The 15,559-nt window shown below is 42.3% G+C and overlaps 4 protein-coding genes across 4 annotated transcripts; 2 read left to right on the forward strand and 2 right to left on the reverse strand.

The window, feature by feature from the left end:
* The first annotated feature begins 2,747 nt into the window (after positions 1-2,747).
* On the forward strand, positions 2,748-4,961 carry BDB00DRAFT_158976 (uncharacterized protein). The gene is made up of 4 exons (XM_053116279.1): positions 2,748-2,810; positions 2,948-3,073; positions 3,146-3,952; positions 4,040-4,961. Exons 2-4 carry the CDS (start codon positions 2,968-2,970, stop codon positions 4,690-4,692), a joined length of 1,566 nt encoding a protein of 521 aa, XP_052973276.1. The 5' UTR covers positions 2,748-2,810; positions 2,948-2,967; the 3' UTR covers positions 4,693-4,961.
* A 2,959-nt stretch (positions 4,962-7,920) lies between these two features.
* On the forward strand, positions 7,921-10,221 carry BDB00DRAFT_965588 (uncharacterized protein; the record flags this gene model as incomplete). The annotated part of the gene is made up of 4 exons (XM_053129785.1): positions 7,921-8,267; positions 8,497-8,839; positions 9,296-9,979; positions 10,034-10,221. The coding sequence occupies exons 1-4, from the start codon at positions 8,151-8,153 to the stop codon at positions 10,219-10,221; spliced, it is 1,332 nt and encodes a 443-aa protein (XP_052973277.1). The 5' UTR covers positions 7,921-8,150.
* A 307-nt stretch (positions 10,222-10,528) lies between these two features.
* Positions 10,529-11,519, reverse strand: BDB00DRAFT_159039 (PHD finger-like domain-containing protein 5A). The gene is made up of 4 exons (XM_053116280.1): positions 11,383-11,519; positions 11,246-11,295; positions 10,999-11,133; positions 10,529-10,882 (listed from the first exon to the last, which is right to left on the reverse strand). Exons 1-4 carry the CDS (start codon positions 11,484-11,486, stop codon positions 10,836-10,838), a joined length of 336 nt encoding a protein of 111 aa, XP_052973278.1. The 5' UTR covers positions 11,487-11,519; the 3' UTR covers positions 10,529-10,835.
* A 1,800-nt stretch (positions 11,520-13,319) lies between these two features.
* BDB00DRAFT_159118 (carbon-nitrogen hydrolase) lies at positions 13,320-15,229 on the reverse strand. The gene is made up of 6 exons (XM_053116281.1): positions 15,155-15,229; positions 15,017-15,082; positions 14,429-14,512; positions 14,087-14,320; positions 13,842-14,001; positions 13,320-13,749 (listed from the first exon to the last, which is right to left on the reverse strand). Exons 2-6 carry the CDS (start codon positions 15,062-15,064, stop codon positions 13,430-13,432), a joined length of 846 nt encoding a protein of 281 aa, XP_052973279.1. The 5' UTR covers positions 15,065-15,082; positions 15,155-15,229; the 3' UTR covers positions 13,320-13,429.
* Between the last annotated feature and the right edge of the window lie 330 nt (positions 15,230-15,559).

Consider the following 15,559-nt stretch of genomic DNA (forward strand, 5'->3'; position numbering starts at 1 on the left):
TATTTAGTGGCCGAGCATATTAAACGCCTTCTCATCTTTTTCTCACCATCTGTACTCCTTCCAAGCTACATTTGTGGATCATCCGAAAAGTGTGATGTATTTCCAGCCCTTGCACTTACTGTGCATGTGTGAGAGACCTCCACAAGGTCGGCCAGCATGGTGCTTGCTTGTAGCTCTGGTTCGTCATGTCCTTGTCAGGTGCTTTTCAAGATGTTGCGTGATAATGAAAGGATCTATCATTTCTGAGTCGACGTTCCATTATCAAAACAAGCCGCCCGAAACAGGGTAATGTACTGCTTTCCTTTGCAAGAAGTGGTTTACGTCCATTCATCAGTGATATGGTTGGCTATTTCGGCAATGTTTTGTTGTTCGTTGCCTATCATGTTTGAATCACTTTTGCTTTTGCTGTCAAGATCACTAGCTTAAAAGTCAACACGGTCACTTTTCAACAGCGAGTGAAAACAAAGTTATTGGGGTCGCACAGACCTTCAAGCGAGTGCCCAGAATTCAAAAAAAGCAAGGGAGGTAACGGTATCAATAGAGGCAAGCTTGCATCGGTGTACTGATTTAACTTTTTATAGAGGAAAGGATAGAAGAGAGTAGCTGCTTATGTATCAATGTCAAGTATACCAAACCACATGGGTGGTTGGATGGGTTAGTCAAACCTTAAGCTTAGACCACTGGGGGTGGTCATACGTTGTTGCTGGCTGAGCCTGGCAAGGGTAGACGTACCTAGTGCGCCCAAACCAGATTACTACCAAACATTTTTGCCCATTTTCGCGGAGTATAATTCAAGCCCAGATATAGGATGTAGGCCCAATATGGATTCACTATGTGTTTCATTTCGGGAGGGATCCACATCAATTAGTGAAAGACATGGTAAGTGCGTGTCGGGTGTTTGTGCTTACAGGTGGATGATCGTGGTCATACCGTCCTCTTTTTGTCCCCCCTCCCACTAATCACACCATCCACAATCCACCAGCCCCCTCGGTTTCAATAATAAGGATATCTTTTACAAACTTTTATTGATGATCATACATGTAAGTAGTACATAGAACGGACTCTAACTCTTAAAACAAACAACGAATATGTATTATGTGTACCTAGCAGTATGCAGTAGCAATGATAATATTACATCATGTTGCATTGGAGATTATATACCGCTGTTTGCGTTTACTAAACTGCTAAATGTGCATGGTAACCCTATTGATCAAAACAATGACTTTTGCAGCACAGTTTGACAACCACACACTAACAATATATATGATTCTTTCATTACACTTGTTTCGAAAGAGCGGGTTTTTGTACAGAGTATGCGTGTAACGAGAACACGGACGATGGGATGAGGTGATCTACCCTACTAAAAACCCGCCAAAAAAGGGGGAGGTAATGATGACATTATGTAAACTGATCGGCCATCGGATCAGCCTGTGCGTCTGCATGGACTCGGATCCTTTTATTGTGGGGCCCACTTTTTTCAAGTAATGGGGGAGCCCCAAAGACAATCAATACCAAGAAAAGAAGTGATTGATGACCATGGCATCAAAGTAAAAATGATAAGTTAGATTGAGTGGCGGGTCTTCTGAGAGTGCATTGGGCTTTTTGTCCTCCTATCCCATGATTCTAGGAAAAGGGCAAGGGTGGAATAGAAGGTTTTGGAAGTAATGGCCTTTATGCCTCTTTTTGGGAGTGGTTGCCCTGAAATGGGGTGCAGTAATCACAACACCAAAGCATGCGCTGGCAGCTGTCCCTCTTTTTTCTTAGCAGATCGAAATTAGGTGTAACGACCATCAAAAACAGCACTAAAAGCGCTGTATACAGGCTGGTCAACACCCACCATGGCGACATTTCTACATATCCTCAATTATCTCTTGTCGAGAATGGGAGCAATAAGCCTTGTTTGTGTATTGACTTGGAACAGTCTAGAAGTAATAGGACATCCTGCCTTGTATTTCAAATTCGTTCTGCGCCTTTCTTTCCAGGCATCATCCAAATTCTCTCCATCTCTCTCGAATATACAAGTGACTGATATAGAACAACTTGGACCTTTCAAATCCTCCCGGAAAACTACAAGAGGGCTTTTCGGCTAAGCCCATAGCTTTTTCTCATTTTCACTGGAACAGAAAGGTTCATCCAAACATCGACCTTCTGATACGGGTGGGTGGATTTGTAACACCGACGCCAAATGGGCCAGATGGAAAAAGATAGGCATGGAAGCAAGACAACATGTACATAGAGCACTCACACTCATACCATCACTCTAGTGCATTTGAAACACAAAGTAAGCTTCTTCTTCTTCAATTCCATTCCCACTGCTCAGAAGTGTATGGGTTTTTGCTAGCCCCTATCTATTGTTCACACACAGAGAAAGAGAAGGGGGGGGAACCCCAAAAGTCCGATGCCATAAACGGCAATTTGCATGATGTCATTGTGTCACAACCACTACGCAATGTATTCTCTCTTTTCTTCCCTTCCCTTCTCCCTCCCTCTATTTCTTCTTACTTCTTTACCAAACATACACACACGCACACACTCAATTTTTGTACCTCTCTCAAAGTGTTTTAGCGATTCCTTTTTCATTTTGACTAAGCCTCATCACTTAGCGAAAGGTAAATCAAACTAAACTTTCCGCATAGTCATTCACAGGTGGGAATCAAAGAGAAGAAGCATTCCGAAATTAACCCGCTTACTCTTACTTTCACTTTTAGCATACCTTACAAAGAACTCTTTGCGAGAAACAAAGAAAAAACAATAATCAAATATTCGAGAAAAACAGAATATATCACCTCATCCCACCGATAAAAAAAAAGGTACGGGCCTCATGCCAGGCACTCTTTTTTTTAGCTTTCGTTCCCGCCTTGTGGGGATGACGAAATGTGGAAATTCCACAAAAAAAAAAAAAAAAAAAACTAAAAATCATTTGTATTTGCATATGTTGCTCTTGTAGTCGAGAAGCAGATAAAAGTAATGGCAGGCAATACTCAACAACAAAAACAGCAACAGCAACAGCAACAACAAAAGAACAATGACGAAAATAGCAGCAGCAGTGGTAGCCAGCCAGACACTTCAGCCGGTAAGTTTTTTCCCACTTGAAGAGAGAGAGAGAGGGAGAGATAGGATGAATCTGATCAAATGATATATATAGAAGTGCCGGTGAAAATGAATTCAAACAGCCCTCCCATGGCTGTCCTGCCACTGAATTCGAGTTCAAAACTGGACCAAGAGCCAAACCCATTCGAACAGAGCTTCTCTGGCGCAGCAGCCGTGGTTGCCCAGAGTCCAAACAACAGCAGCACCACTTCGAGCACGACCAAAGACAAGGACAAAAACCAACCGGAGACACCCAATAAACCGGTCTTGCCGCCAGTGGCATCCATCACGAGTCCAGCCCCGCACTCGCTCATTGGCAATGGCGTCTTGCCCAAAGATGTTACAAACCAGTTTGCGTGGGATAGTTTGCGCACAGGGCCCCTTTCGCCATCCATGCTGGCCGGCCCTACAAAGCCGACTGACATGGCCTATATGGTCAATGATCGACAACAACAACAACAACCACAACAACAAACGACGTTTATTCAACAACAACAACAACCTGGTTATACAGAATCCAATCATCAAGCACAACCTTATAATAACAGTCCAGCCATGTTTGTCAAACAACAGAATGGTCATCCACAGCAACGACAACAACAACAACAACGAGCGTCACCCCGTCGACAACGACAACAGTCATTTAATACCGATAAAGACAGCACTGATGGAGGAGAGTCGAGCAGCAAAGCAGGGACTCGCCGAAAGGCAGCAGCTGCAGCAGCAGACCAAGACGACGACGACGACGATGATGATGGCAAGAGTAATAGCACAGCGAATGGCAAGAAGAAGGCGCGTACTCGAGAAAAGACGGCCGAGGATGAGGAGAAGCGAAAGAACTTTTTGGAACGAAACCGGATAGGTAAAGATTGCGTGATACATGGTGTCGAAATGAGAAAGGCACAGCAGGATTACTAATAATCTCAAACCCCCCCCTCCATGAAATTAGCCGCACTCAAGTGTCGACAACGGAAGAAGCAATGGCTCAACAACCTGCAACAAAAGGTGGAAATGCTCTCCAACGAAAACGAACAGCTTCAAGTACAAGCCGAAACGATGCGAGAGGAAATAGTCAACTTGAAGACGCTGTTATTAGCACACAAGGACTGTCCGGTTGCACAGAGCAATGGATTCACTGCTGCCAACGTGCAGAAATCGATACCCACAGTGATGCCTCAACAAGTCGTTCGTCATCCTGCAAGTGCGTCGGTTGGTAATGGTGGTGGTCCTGTTGGGGGACCCTCCGCAGCAGCAGTAGCAGCAGCACAAGCACAAGCACAAGCACAAGCAGGTGGTCGTCCAGTGTATGGTCAACAGCAACAACCCTATGCTCCTGCTGATCGACCTGGAGGAGGAGGGGCTAGTGCACCACCACCACCACCACCACCTACGTCGCAACCCATCCATTCATCAGCCCCGGCTCCTTATACGTCTTCACACCAGCAGCAGCAACAACAACAGCAGCATTTCCAAGCACCGGTGACGAGCATGATGGGGTTACCGATGCAGCCACAGACGGCACACCATCCAGCACCACAGCAGCAAGGCATGATGGCTGGTGGTGGTGGTGGTGGTGGTGGCACTAGCATTTTGCGATTCTAACGATAATTATGCTTATATTTTCTCATCACATACTTCTTTTCACTACCATGTCGGGAACAAATTAAAATAGGGCTCCCCTCACTCCCTCTCTCACTCTCCCCGTCCGTATATTCCACACAACCTCTCTATTCCATGCATACTTATACTTTTTTTTCACACACACACACACACATATTGACTTGAGCTTATTGGCTAAAGTTTTCACGGTATATAGCTCTTCTTCCTACTTTTTTTTCTTTCTTCTTCTTTTCTTTTCTACTTTTGCATACCTACCATATCTACCTACCTCCTTTCTCTCGGCGCCTGTACTTTCTTCTTTTTTCTTTCTTAAAAAAACCACCCATGCTTGCATACGAAACTCTCCCTCTCTTTTCTCTCTTATGGGCTATATCTCTCTTACTTGTATAAACAACATTGTTCTATGTGTAAAACAAACTATAAAAGATTAACATTGTCATGTTTGCATAAAAACAACATGGGCCTGCTTGTATGGTTTCTCGCTTCTAGTCTTAACAGTGTCCATTCAAGCATTTATATATCATAGGCAGTATTTATGCACTTGCTGGAACCTACTGCATAGTATCATACAGTGTCTGTTCTTACAGACCATACACAGTGCGCCCCCGACAGCAGCCAGGTGGGCTTTTTTTTTCTGCTTTGATCAGCTGTCTGTCATCTTTCTTCCTCTACTGAATAGCCCCGGACGGATCTTCATATCTGATGTGTAAACGGGCCAAGTAGTAGGGATGAATGCTGGTTTCGGTGGCGGCACAAGGTATCCAGGTGATGTATAGAAGGGAAGCCAAGTCGATCATAAAAGTTTCGTTTGACTCAATGCTTTGTCCCGTATGTGATATACATCCTCTATATATCGTAGCCTTGACTTTTAGATATATACAAGCTTTAAAGTCTGCCTCGGATCTATATGCTTTAGACGTTTTACAGCGTAAGATTATAGATTGGTGCAGGGACTGTAGTTGTTTACATATACGACAACAATACGAGCGCACAACCTTGTATCTGGAAAAAAAAGCAAAAAAACAAGTGTTGTACTTTGTGTGAAAAAACATAAAGCATTAATGATGTTAAACACTGGTGCTGGGTGTACAGTACAGAACTGGGTAGCTAAGCCCAAAGTTTGTGAAACCGGGTCACTATCAAAATATAAGAGGAACAGACATTTACTTATTCTGAAATATCGAAGTTTGACTATCACTGATAAAAGCTCTACTATAGTATGGTGCAGTGATACACATGTCCACTACCTATCATTTTCTATATGCTTTTTGCTACGGACACCCCACTTTTGCCTCAGGGGGCAGTTCAAATCGACTATAATCCCCAAGAAGTGCTCGATTTCTAGTAGTAAGCCAAGTGCACTCCATCAATTGCTTTTAACAATGCTACTGTAGTTGCTGCTATCGAGTTACTGTATCAGCGCTGCTTACAGCTGTAGCGAAAGTGGACAGTATACCTACAGAAAATCATTCCTCTACTGTTGAAGTTCGTAAATATTGCTAGTAGATACCTTTGGGAGTAATCAGCAGATACACTAATAATTTAGATTCTATATGCGTTGCAGTCCGGAGAGATTGGCTCTTACTGTACTTGTATGCTCAGTATCATATTCAATACTTAAAGCTAGGTGGTGAGCCCGTAGCAAAACTTGTTGTATGATGTGTGTCGTTTGAAAAATGTAAAGGAAGAATAAATGTGCATAGTATGAATATACAGTCTGTGCTCCATAATAAAATTGCTCAAGTGAATGCAGTGTATCTAAAACAGCAGAGTTTGTTATCATACAAGCGTACCAGTAATGACTTTATGTAGCGATCCTGTCCTTCTGTCACGATAACTGCAAGTTAAATACGTGCGAGTGTAAGTGGTATCGCGTATAGGAGTCAGTAAATTGTGCGCCGCGTAAGCTCACATGTTCTACATTGATATTGTAAACATCCTCGTTAAGTCGAAAAGAAGACTTGTTTTCTAGAAGATTACCCATTGCATCGTCGTCCTTATATTGCAGTAAATAGCAACGAATTTGCGGGCTGATCTTGCATCAGAAACACACTAATTACGGTAGTACGCTATTTTGATTGACATACATATTGTTTGATTATGGGAAACTCGGTAGCACAGCAACGCACAGACCATTTTTCTTTTTGTAACGGAAGCCTCGCACTGTAGTACACACAATTTGCTAGTAACGATTTGAAAATAGCGGTAAGTCTCCCTAAGTGGGCTTACTGACACTATTTCTTTCCCCTTCTTCTGTTTTAAATGTACCAGGATGACGAAAATATATATTACGATGAAACTACAGGGGGCAGTACTAGCATGGTACATACAGCAATGTGTACATGTACGTTTGTTATGTTTTTGTATATAAAAAAGAAGTTGTAAAAGAAGACTGTCATGTACATAGCACATACTTGCATTGTTTTTATACAGTTACATCGACCTCTATTCTTCTATACAGGCCACGACGACATCCGACATCCATACATACACTGCATTATGTGCTAATTCCAACATAGTAACTATTGGATGGGGAGGTAAAAAATGCATGTCGAACCTTAATATAAAGCGCCAAGAATCAAGGGCCCCCCTTTCTCTTCGTCTCTGTATTCAGGTTCTGGCCATGAAATCGTATAGATTTTCCATACATACTGCATATTATGCACTGTAAATGTAGTACACCCAGAAGCTAGCAGCAACAGCGATGACAAGGTCCATCCTGGTTCAACATTATCATCAGCAACAACAACAACTACAGTAGCATTTATGGCAGAGACCGTCGGCATATTGATCTCTTGCATGCCGCTATTTGGGTCTGATGAACCTTTTTAGCCTTCTTTTTTTCTTTTTTAGGGGAAACACACGGTTTGGATCAAAGAATTTGATCCTTGAAATAGCAAGCGCCCACTCACACTCCACTCCACTAGAGTTTTCTGTATAGAAGCCAAAGAAGTTCCTTCTGCCGCTCGCTGCTCAATATAAACACACACACACACACGGAATCCGTACCTGCTCGTACATATTACACTTTACAGACATATATAAAAAGAGCAAGATAGTGTAATTCCAAGTACGATCGAGGGGTTTTATTGCTTCTTTTGCCTGGGCTTTTATACATTACGCAATATCCGGTTTGACAAGTGAAGACCCGTTCTCTTCCTCTTCGTCTCTAGCCCTTTTCACCTTTAATAATAACAACAACAACAGCAACAACAGGACCCCTTTTTTCAATCTCGCATGGCTATATCATAATCATTTATAACACGACTTTACTAAAGAAGAAGAACTTCAGCAACAACGAACGGATAAAAAAAAGTCCCCTATCTTTCTCTTTCTTTCGTCTTTTCCTTCTCTTTCTCTTACACTTAATCTTTCTACGTGATCCTTAATAAGCACCTATCTATATCTACTCTTCAAAAATAATAATAACTCATTGGACGATGCCACTTCAATCACAAATCATCAACGTATTACCGCGTCGCCTTTTAGCCAGCTTATGGGCATCCCAAGAAACAAGGCTTTCGGTACATAAAATTTTGGCTGCTTGTGCCTTGCATGTTGACAAACCTACCAAAAGAAGCTAATCCCTGATTTTTTACTTAACAACAACAACAACATTAGTTATCGCAGTTTTCCATAAACATTAATGGTGTTACCAACAGCATAAAGTAAGCTATACTTCTTTGACATGTTGATTAGTTATCTACCATCTATTTTAAGTTACTAGTCTTTTTAACTCCCTCCTTGTCCATTCATCATTTTAGTAGTAATATTAGCAACAAACAGCCGCAACAACAACAGCCATCAGTCACCACCCAGTCATTCTTATGCGACGAATTGCCGATCCGTTACAGCCACATGCTACGCTTACTCTCCACCCTGTCTCCCGACCAACTTCAAACGCCCATGATTCGCCATGTCGCTCACCGATACCTGCACGACATGTGTACGCTTTTGCACCCTTCGTTGCGCTCGACATCAGACCGTGCTTTTAATGATCTGATCCGTAAATTGCGCCAACGTCAAGCAGCTAGCTTGATCCGTATGAGATACGCTCTCGTCCATACCAAAAACAATGCATTAATGGAACACATCAACACTGTCGGCCTCGGCATTCAATTCCTCACTGGTAAGTTAGCTACTCTCTTTTTCTTTCTTTCTTTCTTTCTTATATGTCCACCCCTTAAATGGGGTATATTCTCTTGGCAAAAATTTCAAAAAAAAAATGTGGGGGATGAAGGAGGAGGACACTAGGTCCATATGTCCATCATAAGTCCACTGGCGCTCTCCCTTTCCTTTTCTTTTGTTCCTGTTGATGTTCAAACGTGTACAGTACATCCACCACCACCACCCCCTTTCTTTTCCTTTGCTCTTTGGTGGCCGTATATGGCACCCCTGTTCCATCATCACCCCCTTCAAAGAAAATTGCAGGACTATACTCACAAGAAATAAACATTATGCAAATCCATTTTGATAGATCAACATTTATTATGGTCCACACCGTCAGTATTCGCCTCCGAAACAGGAGAAGGATCTATTAAGAGTGGCACCGCTGGGTCATCAGCAGTAACAGCAGAAGCAGCAGCAACAGCAACAGCAACAGCAGCAGCAGCAGCAGAAGGTCGCGTACAGACAGTGAAACCAGCTGAAATTGCCATGCAGGCGGTGCAAGATGCACGCCAGGTCTGTGCCTCCTGTCTAGGCCGGGACGCTCCAACCATTTCAATCCAAGAACAGCCCAACCTTTCCCTGACTTTTATGCCCCACGTGCTGCATCGCATGTTGTTTGAATCTACCATGATTACCTTACGCGCGCGTATGCTTCAACAACAATACGAACAACAGCAGCATCACAGCAGTAATAGCCCATGGAAAGCGCTATTCGATCGTGCGTTCCAACGTAGAAATAACAGCCCACTCGATTCCATACAGTTGGACATTTTCGGTGGACCAACAAGCATCGGATTTCGTCTGCAGAGTCCAGCACCGTTATTACCTAGCGATTTAAAACATGACATTCCACGTGATCCATTAGGGATCCCATCATGTCCGTCTGTTCTAAGCCGAACTGAATCCACTACTTTACGCGACGATCTTGATATGCTTGAGGACGCTGAATGGCATGTATGGAGCGGCTGGCGTGCAGCTAAAACTATGGCGAGCCATTGGGGTGGCAATCTGGACGTTGTATCCATGGATGGCCTTGGATCCACCATGTATTTAGCATTGGATCGTGATACCTCACTCTTGGAACGCTATCCATCACGACGTACACTAAATTGTTCTGCTTATCATCTATTACGTCACCATCGTCGTTCAGCAGCTGCTGCTGCTATAGCTTCTACAGCGGCGCCCTTGACTTTGGCAGCCGCTGAGGACCAGTTGAATGCGTTTTTGGGTGCCATTGCGGATCCGTCTCATCAGCCCGCGTTTATACCGGCACGCAAGGACGAGATTTACCATTCTGTATCTTTGTCTGCGGCTGTTGCAGCTGCTGTAGGCCATGCTTAAACCTATATGCTCATTCTTCTATATCCTTATATATATTATGTATCTATATAGCCCGTCTCCCCCCACCCCCGACCTCTTTCCTATAAAACTCGCTTAACACTCATCGAACAAGCGAACCAGCACCTACACCGATTCACATCCGCACACTCGATCAATTTCATGTTATGCCAGATCCTTCCACCACAGATAGCATCCTCTTCTTTTTACACTAATTACTTTAATACATGCTTCTTGTTTTTGAATGTTCTCTAAATAAAGTACAGTTACTTGTTTTTTTTTCTCATTTTGCATGATAATCGGTTGAGTTTACGAGGGTTGGCGGGGGATAAACACTACATTTTTGCATGTAAACGCGAGATAAAAAAGCAGATCTACAAGCATATATTGTTATGGAATAAAAATGCATTGCTTTTTTTGGAGCGTGTGTGTTATATTTACAGCAGAGAAAGTAACAGTAAAAGAAAAATGCATGTTGGTGAGTTTTGCGTGTATAAATTGGACGTTTTCGTATATATGCGTGGTGTGTCCAGCAGCTCAAGATCCCATCAATTACAACAAGAAGGTAAGTTGCAAAGGCGGAAAAGAAAGCTGCAAGAACTGCCGGACAACCAAGGTTATTGTTTCCCTTTGAAACCAAACTTTTTCCTCTCGTAAAACAAATCTAAAAGTTCAAGTAATCGTTTTAGTAAATTACATTGGTTGGTTTTTTTTTCGTCGCGTATTAATCATACAATCAGCACCAGCATCAACGCTCCACATTGAGAAGGAAAAACTCACCTGTTTTTGAGGATCCCAGATTTATAATTTTTGGACATCCTTCACGATCCTTTTCTAAACGAGTACAGCCAACACAATAGTATGCATCGGAGACGCCTGGAGCGCCACAAATGACACATCGGCCCTGGAAAGAACCTATTAGAAGAATGAATGCCAGCGTTAATCAGAATTTGTAAGAGACAACGCACAGTAACTTTTTTTCTTTATAGTTCTTTTTAGAGAGAGAGAGAGTAATTGTATAGCTTACCGAAATTGCACTCGTCGCAAATGCGCACCAACGTAGCGGGACGTACGTAACTATATATTAACAACAGAAAAATTGGTTGCGTTAAGCACTTCTTTTCTCTTTGTGAGAATCAGAACTAGAAAATAAATGAAATATACCTGTCACAAATGACACACTTGCCATCACACTTGTCACATAAACGACCAATGGCAATGCCAGGTTGTTTTCGGCAAAAGATCAAATCGGGATGATGCTTTGCCATGTTTTTAAAAAAAAGGGAAAGCTTCAATACAACGACTACGCAGCAGCACAGCTGCTGCTGCATTTTTTCAATCACTGAAAGTTTGTGACGCTGTTTCAAAAAGCCCAAAGTGGAACCCTCTCGATGGAAACTATGTCCCGACCAATGAATGAGTCGGTCTACTTGCATAATCAGTGTGGGGAGAAGAAATCACTATTCCTCCCACCCACGTACATTCTTCCAAATCAAAATCAATGGATCTGTCGCTGCTGCTACAGTGTATAAACAACTTGCTGTTTAGCCTGTTTCATGCCATACCTACATAACTATCCCCTTCTTTTCTGCTAGCAAACTCATTCTACAGTAATTTCTTTTCCTTTCTTCCATTCCAAAGCCTTCCGAATATTAGAACCCCAATACGACCACTCAATTACATCAATTCTCATTAAGTCTTATCGACTTTGTGATGCATTGAGGAACCCTGGCAAGACAGGATCGCTAGTTTCTACTTGAACTCGCGTCTTTGTTCCAATGTTTTCATGAAATCATCTTTGCTATGCATCGTCGAGCTTCGTTCGTTACTTTTCTGCTTAATCTGTATCTACATACTTGCGAGCCTAATCAAATATATGGCTGTATAATAAGCTAAAAGTCATCCTTAGACTTAAACATGGTGAGAAATTTCGAAAATATTAAAATTAAAATGAGACTTCTTTTCTCTTGTCTATTGTTACTGATTGCTATCGGCTACATGTCTGTTTCCATCAGCAAGACTCGACAGGTTGGGTGCAAAAAATATTGAAAATTTAGATCAATAGTGCAAAGATGAACATATTTATCCCAAGATTACCATTGAAGAACGATTTGCTTCTGACACAAGTTTTAAACGAAAGTTGAATTTTAAAACAGCAAACGTGAATTGAATATATACTGCCAGACACGTTCCATACAATCCGAATAAAATAATTGAAAGCATCGATATAAACTGCTTATTGCTGTGCAAAATATAGATAACGGCAGATTTTCGATTAACAATAGTCGGTAATGGTACTATAGTATACGTGACGGATACGTCGACCCTGTACCTGGTCAGATTGACACTGCATGTACTAGGTTTATAACCAGTAAAGCCGCTAATACAATCGAAGATTAAACGAAACTGGAGAGTGAAGAATTGGTGTGGTAAAGAAAATAACAAGCCCGCTGTGAGTCAGGCATGGAGAAGCGCGGCTAGGATGTAGAAGCTATTACAAGTTGAGCCTAGAATAGCAGATATATATTGCCTGGTTGCACATCTCGGATTGTGTTATGGAGAGCTAGTTAAACAACAATTCCATCTCATGATGAAGGACAAACGGGATAAGCGTCAGTAGTTCCAGCTATCAATGATTGCATGAGACAACTGGCTCCAGGAGCAATCAAAAACGAACATTCTCGTGTTTCTCTATTCAGATGACTAGCCAGGATTTGTACGAATGGTACTGTCTCAACCTACTACCACTCGACGCCATTTTTGCGAAACTTGTCACACTGTTTACTGTATGTAGGAAACAAAAGTAGATTACGTTTAACATTGCTGTCGTAGCAAATGTTTATTTTTCAGCAGTTTATATTTTAAACGACAACGAGAAAGATCGGGGACCCAAACATGATGATAACAGCTTTTCATAACATTAAACCTAATACGAAAATATATAAAGAAAAACACTGAAAACATCATCGTGAATATTATCATATAACACATCAAGAATCAAACAATATCTGCTTAACAGAATGAGTCGTTTACAGTCTCGCACGAAGGTCATGCTATTTCAGTACAACAACAGCAATTATTGATAGTATTGAGCATAATCATGTACTAACGCATATAGTATGACATCTGGGTGACCAATGGTTGATATGCTTGGTTGTTCAGTAATGTGTGTTAAAGGAGTCTCTTTTACTTCTACTTGTAAAGATAGTAGCTACACTTGGATTTGACCGCCCCGGCGATATTTCACAACAGCATCATAGATAAGATAGAGTGTCGCTGCCGATCCTAAAGCTAAACATGAAAATCCAAACAAATCTCCTGTAAAGCCATACAAAGTCTTGCTGCGCTTCTGGATGGGTAAATAGAATAGATACTCTGCATCGTTCGTAACAGCTACTTGCTGAGAAAAGATGCCGTTCAATGTAGGTTCAAAAACACCGGACAAGCTTTGCGATCCACAGCGGAGCACAGTGATTCCGTTTTCTACTGCTCGTAAGCTGTTGCTATTTGCGTGATACGTTCCTATAGGGCCTATAGTTTATATTCAGTGGCGTTGCTCTTTAAATATAATGCTTTTACCGCTTTAACGTGTTTTTTTAGAAGAGCAAGTAATATTTAAATACCCCATGTCCATGATGCCTGCAGCATTACATCAACATTATGTCTACTCGCTTGACGGATATACCACGGAAAGTTGTAATCAAAGCAGATTGCAGCACCGACACGTCCGAACTCTGGCGTATCCACGTATTGGATTTCTTCTTTTTTCGCCGGTTGTGGCTCCTATTATGCAGTAAGGTAATTTAGAGTCATTAGTAAAGCTATTTGTACCGATAGTAGTAAACCCAATAATATTGTGTACACATACAACGAATGGTACGGGATGGGCCTTATTGTAATTAATGGCAATTTCACCCTTTGGCGTTACTAGAACCAACTTGTTCTCCAAAATGTTGGTTTCGTCGTCCTTGTCATAAGTAAGAGCAAGATACACTTGTTTTTCCAGGGCAAGATCTCGGGCCTTTTCAAGCAGATCAGCTTCTTCCTTTGGACTGCTCGCGGATCCCGTTTCCTCGGACCATACGATCAATTTGGCTCCTGCCTGTAGTTTAATCAATAAATGAAATTTTGCATGAGTATTTTACGATAGGTTACACTGAGGTGTCGTTTCACCCCTACTTCCGCAAAAAATATATATACAAAGACCTACATTAGCAAGACTTGTGGATCGATTTAACCATCGATCATGTTCTGTTTGCTGCTGCTGGTTTAGCAAACTTGGACCAATCACGCAGCCGACAGGAACGGTTTCAGGCACATAGTCAGGATACGCGACCTGGAAGAGCGAGCCTCGATTGATATTGATTTGCCAGCCCCCAATAATGGATAGTAGGGAGAGTAAAGCAGCATACCAGATGGCAGGATGCCAAAGCCATCCCTTCTCGGTGGTGGCGGTAGTGATAGGATGCGTTACAAGCTGTTGTTCTTCATCACCGTCGTTGTCGGCATTATTGCTGAACGCCGGCTTTTCGGAAGTTCGGCCGAACTCTTGGACGATCGTGGCAAATAACGCGAGCAAAAAGTCCACAGCGGGTCGTCCAGCAAACCACACTGCAGCCTGTACAATGTCTGGGAAGCCAGTAATGATACTGTTGGAGTATGTGAGGATATCGCCAGCGCCCATCAAATGGCCAAAAAGGGCAAGCCAGACGCCTGTAAATAAAAGCGGAAAAACCAACACGCGTACAGCGACACGATCCTGCTGGTGACTAGCAAGGAAGTCAGCTGCGACTGGAACGCACACGTTGATACCAGCACCTAACGCAACCACTTGAATGAAGTGCATTTACCCATAACAGTGGCTCTTATTTAGTAAAAAAAATAGTTTGCTGATCGTTTCTTTGCTTCAATGGCAACGGTTAAAAAATATCCTTACCTAACGTCAACCACGGACGCTGGAATCGTTTCTCACTTTCAAGACCGTCTGGTACACCTAGAATGGAGATCCATAAAGACAAGACATTCACGACGAAAGCGATAAAGACATTGAGCCATTGCTTGCGGGTATAATGAAGCAATAGTGCAAAGTAAAACACGGTTGCTGATGGAATGGACTGAGTGCCACTGGCAAACACGCTACATAGTAAGGAACGAGAGAGGTGCCCTCGCAAATCAATACTTTTTCTTACTACAGCCACACCTTAAACAGCTATCTAGTTTTTCTTACCCCACAAAAAACAGTGGTAATACGAGCCGATGGCCGATACTATATGATTTCAGCTTTTCAGTGATCGTCATAAAGTAAGAAAAGATGAACGTCAATTATACAGCATAGACTCGA

The sequence above is a fragment of the Zychaea mexicana genome (assembly GCF_025766255.1).
Source record: "Zychaea mexicana strain RSA 1403 chromosome Unknown BDB00scaffold_157, whole genome shotgun sequence".
Lineage (NCBI taxonomy): Eukaryota > Fungi > Mucoromycota > Mucoromycetes > Mucorales > Lichtheimiaceae > Zychaea > Zychaea mexicana.

Coding starts and splice junctions, on each gene's coding strand:
- BDB00DRAFT_158976 (XM_053116279.1), top strand. CDS start 2,968: ATGGCAGGCAATACTCAACAACAAAAACAGCAACAGCAACAGCAACAA. Junction 3,074..3,145: donor CCAGCCAGACACTTCAGCCG/GTAAGTTTTTTC, acceptor TGATATATATAG/AAGTGCCGGTGAAAATGAAT. Junction 3,953..4,039: donor TTTGGAACGAAACCGGATAG/GTAAAGATTGCG, acceptor CCATGAAATTAG/CCGCACTCAAGTGTCGACAA.
- BDB00DRAFT_159039 (XM_053116280.1), bottom strand. CDS start 11,486: ATGGCAAAGCATCATCCCGATTTGATCTTTTGCCGAAAACAACCTGGC. Junction 11,296..11,382: donor AAGTGTGTCATTTGTGACAG/GTATATTTCATT, acceptor GTTAATATATAG/TTACGTACGTCCCGCTACGT. Junction 11,134..11,245: donor TTGCGACGAGTGCAATTTCG/GTAAGCTATACA, acceptor TTCTTCTAATAG/GTTCTTTCCAGGGCCGATGT.
- BDB00DRAFT_159118 (XM_053116281.1), bottom strand. CDS start 15,064: ATGCACTTCATTCAAGTGGTTGCGTTAGGTGCTGGTATCAACGTGTGC. Junction 14,002..14,086: donor CCCATCCCGTACCATTCGTT/GTATGTGTACAC, acceptor ACTGCATAATAG/GAGCCACAACCGGCGAAAAA. Junction 13,750..13,841: donor GCAGGCATCATGGACATGGG/GTATTTAAATAT, acceptor TATAAACTATAG/GCCCTATAGGAACGTATCAC.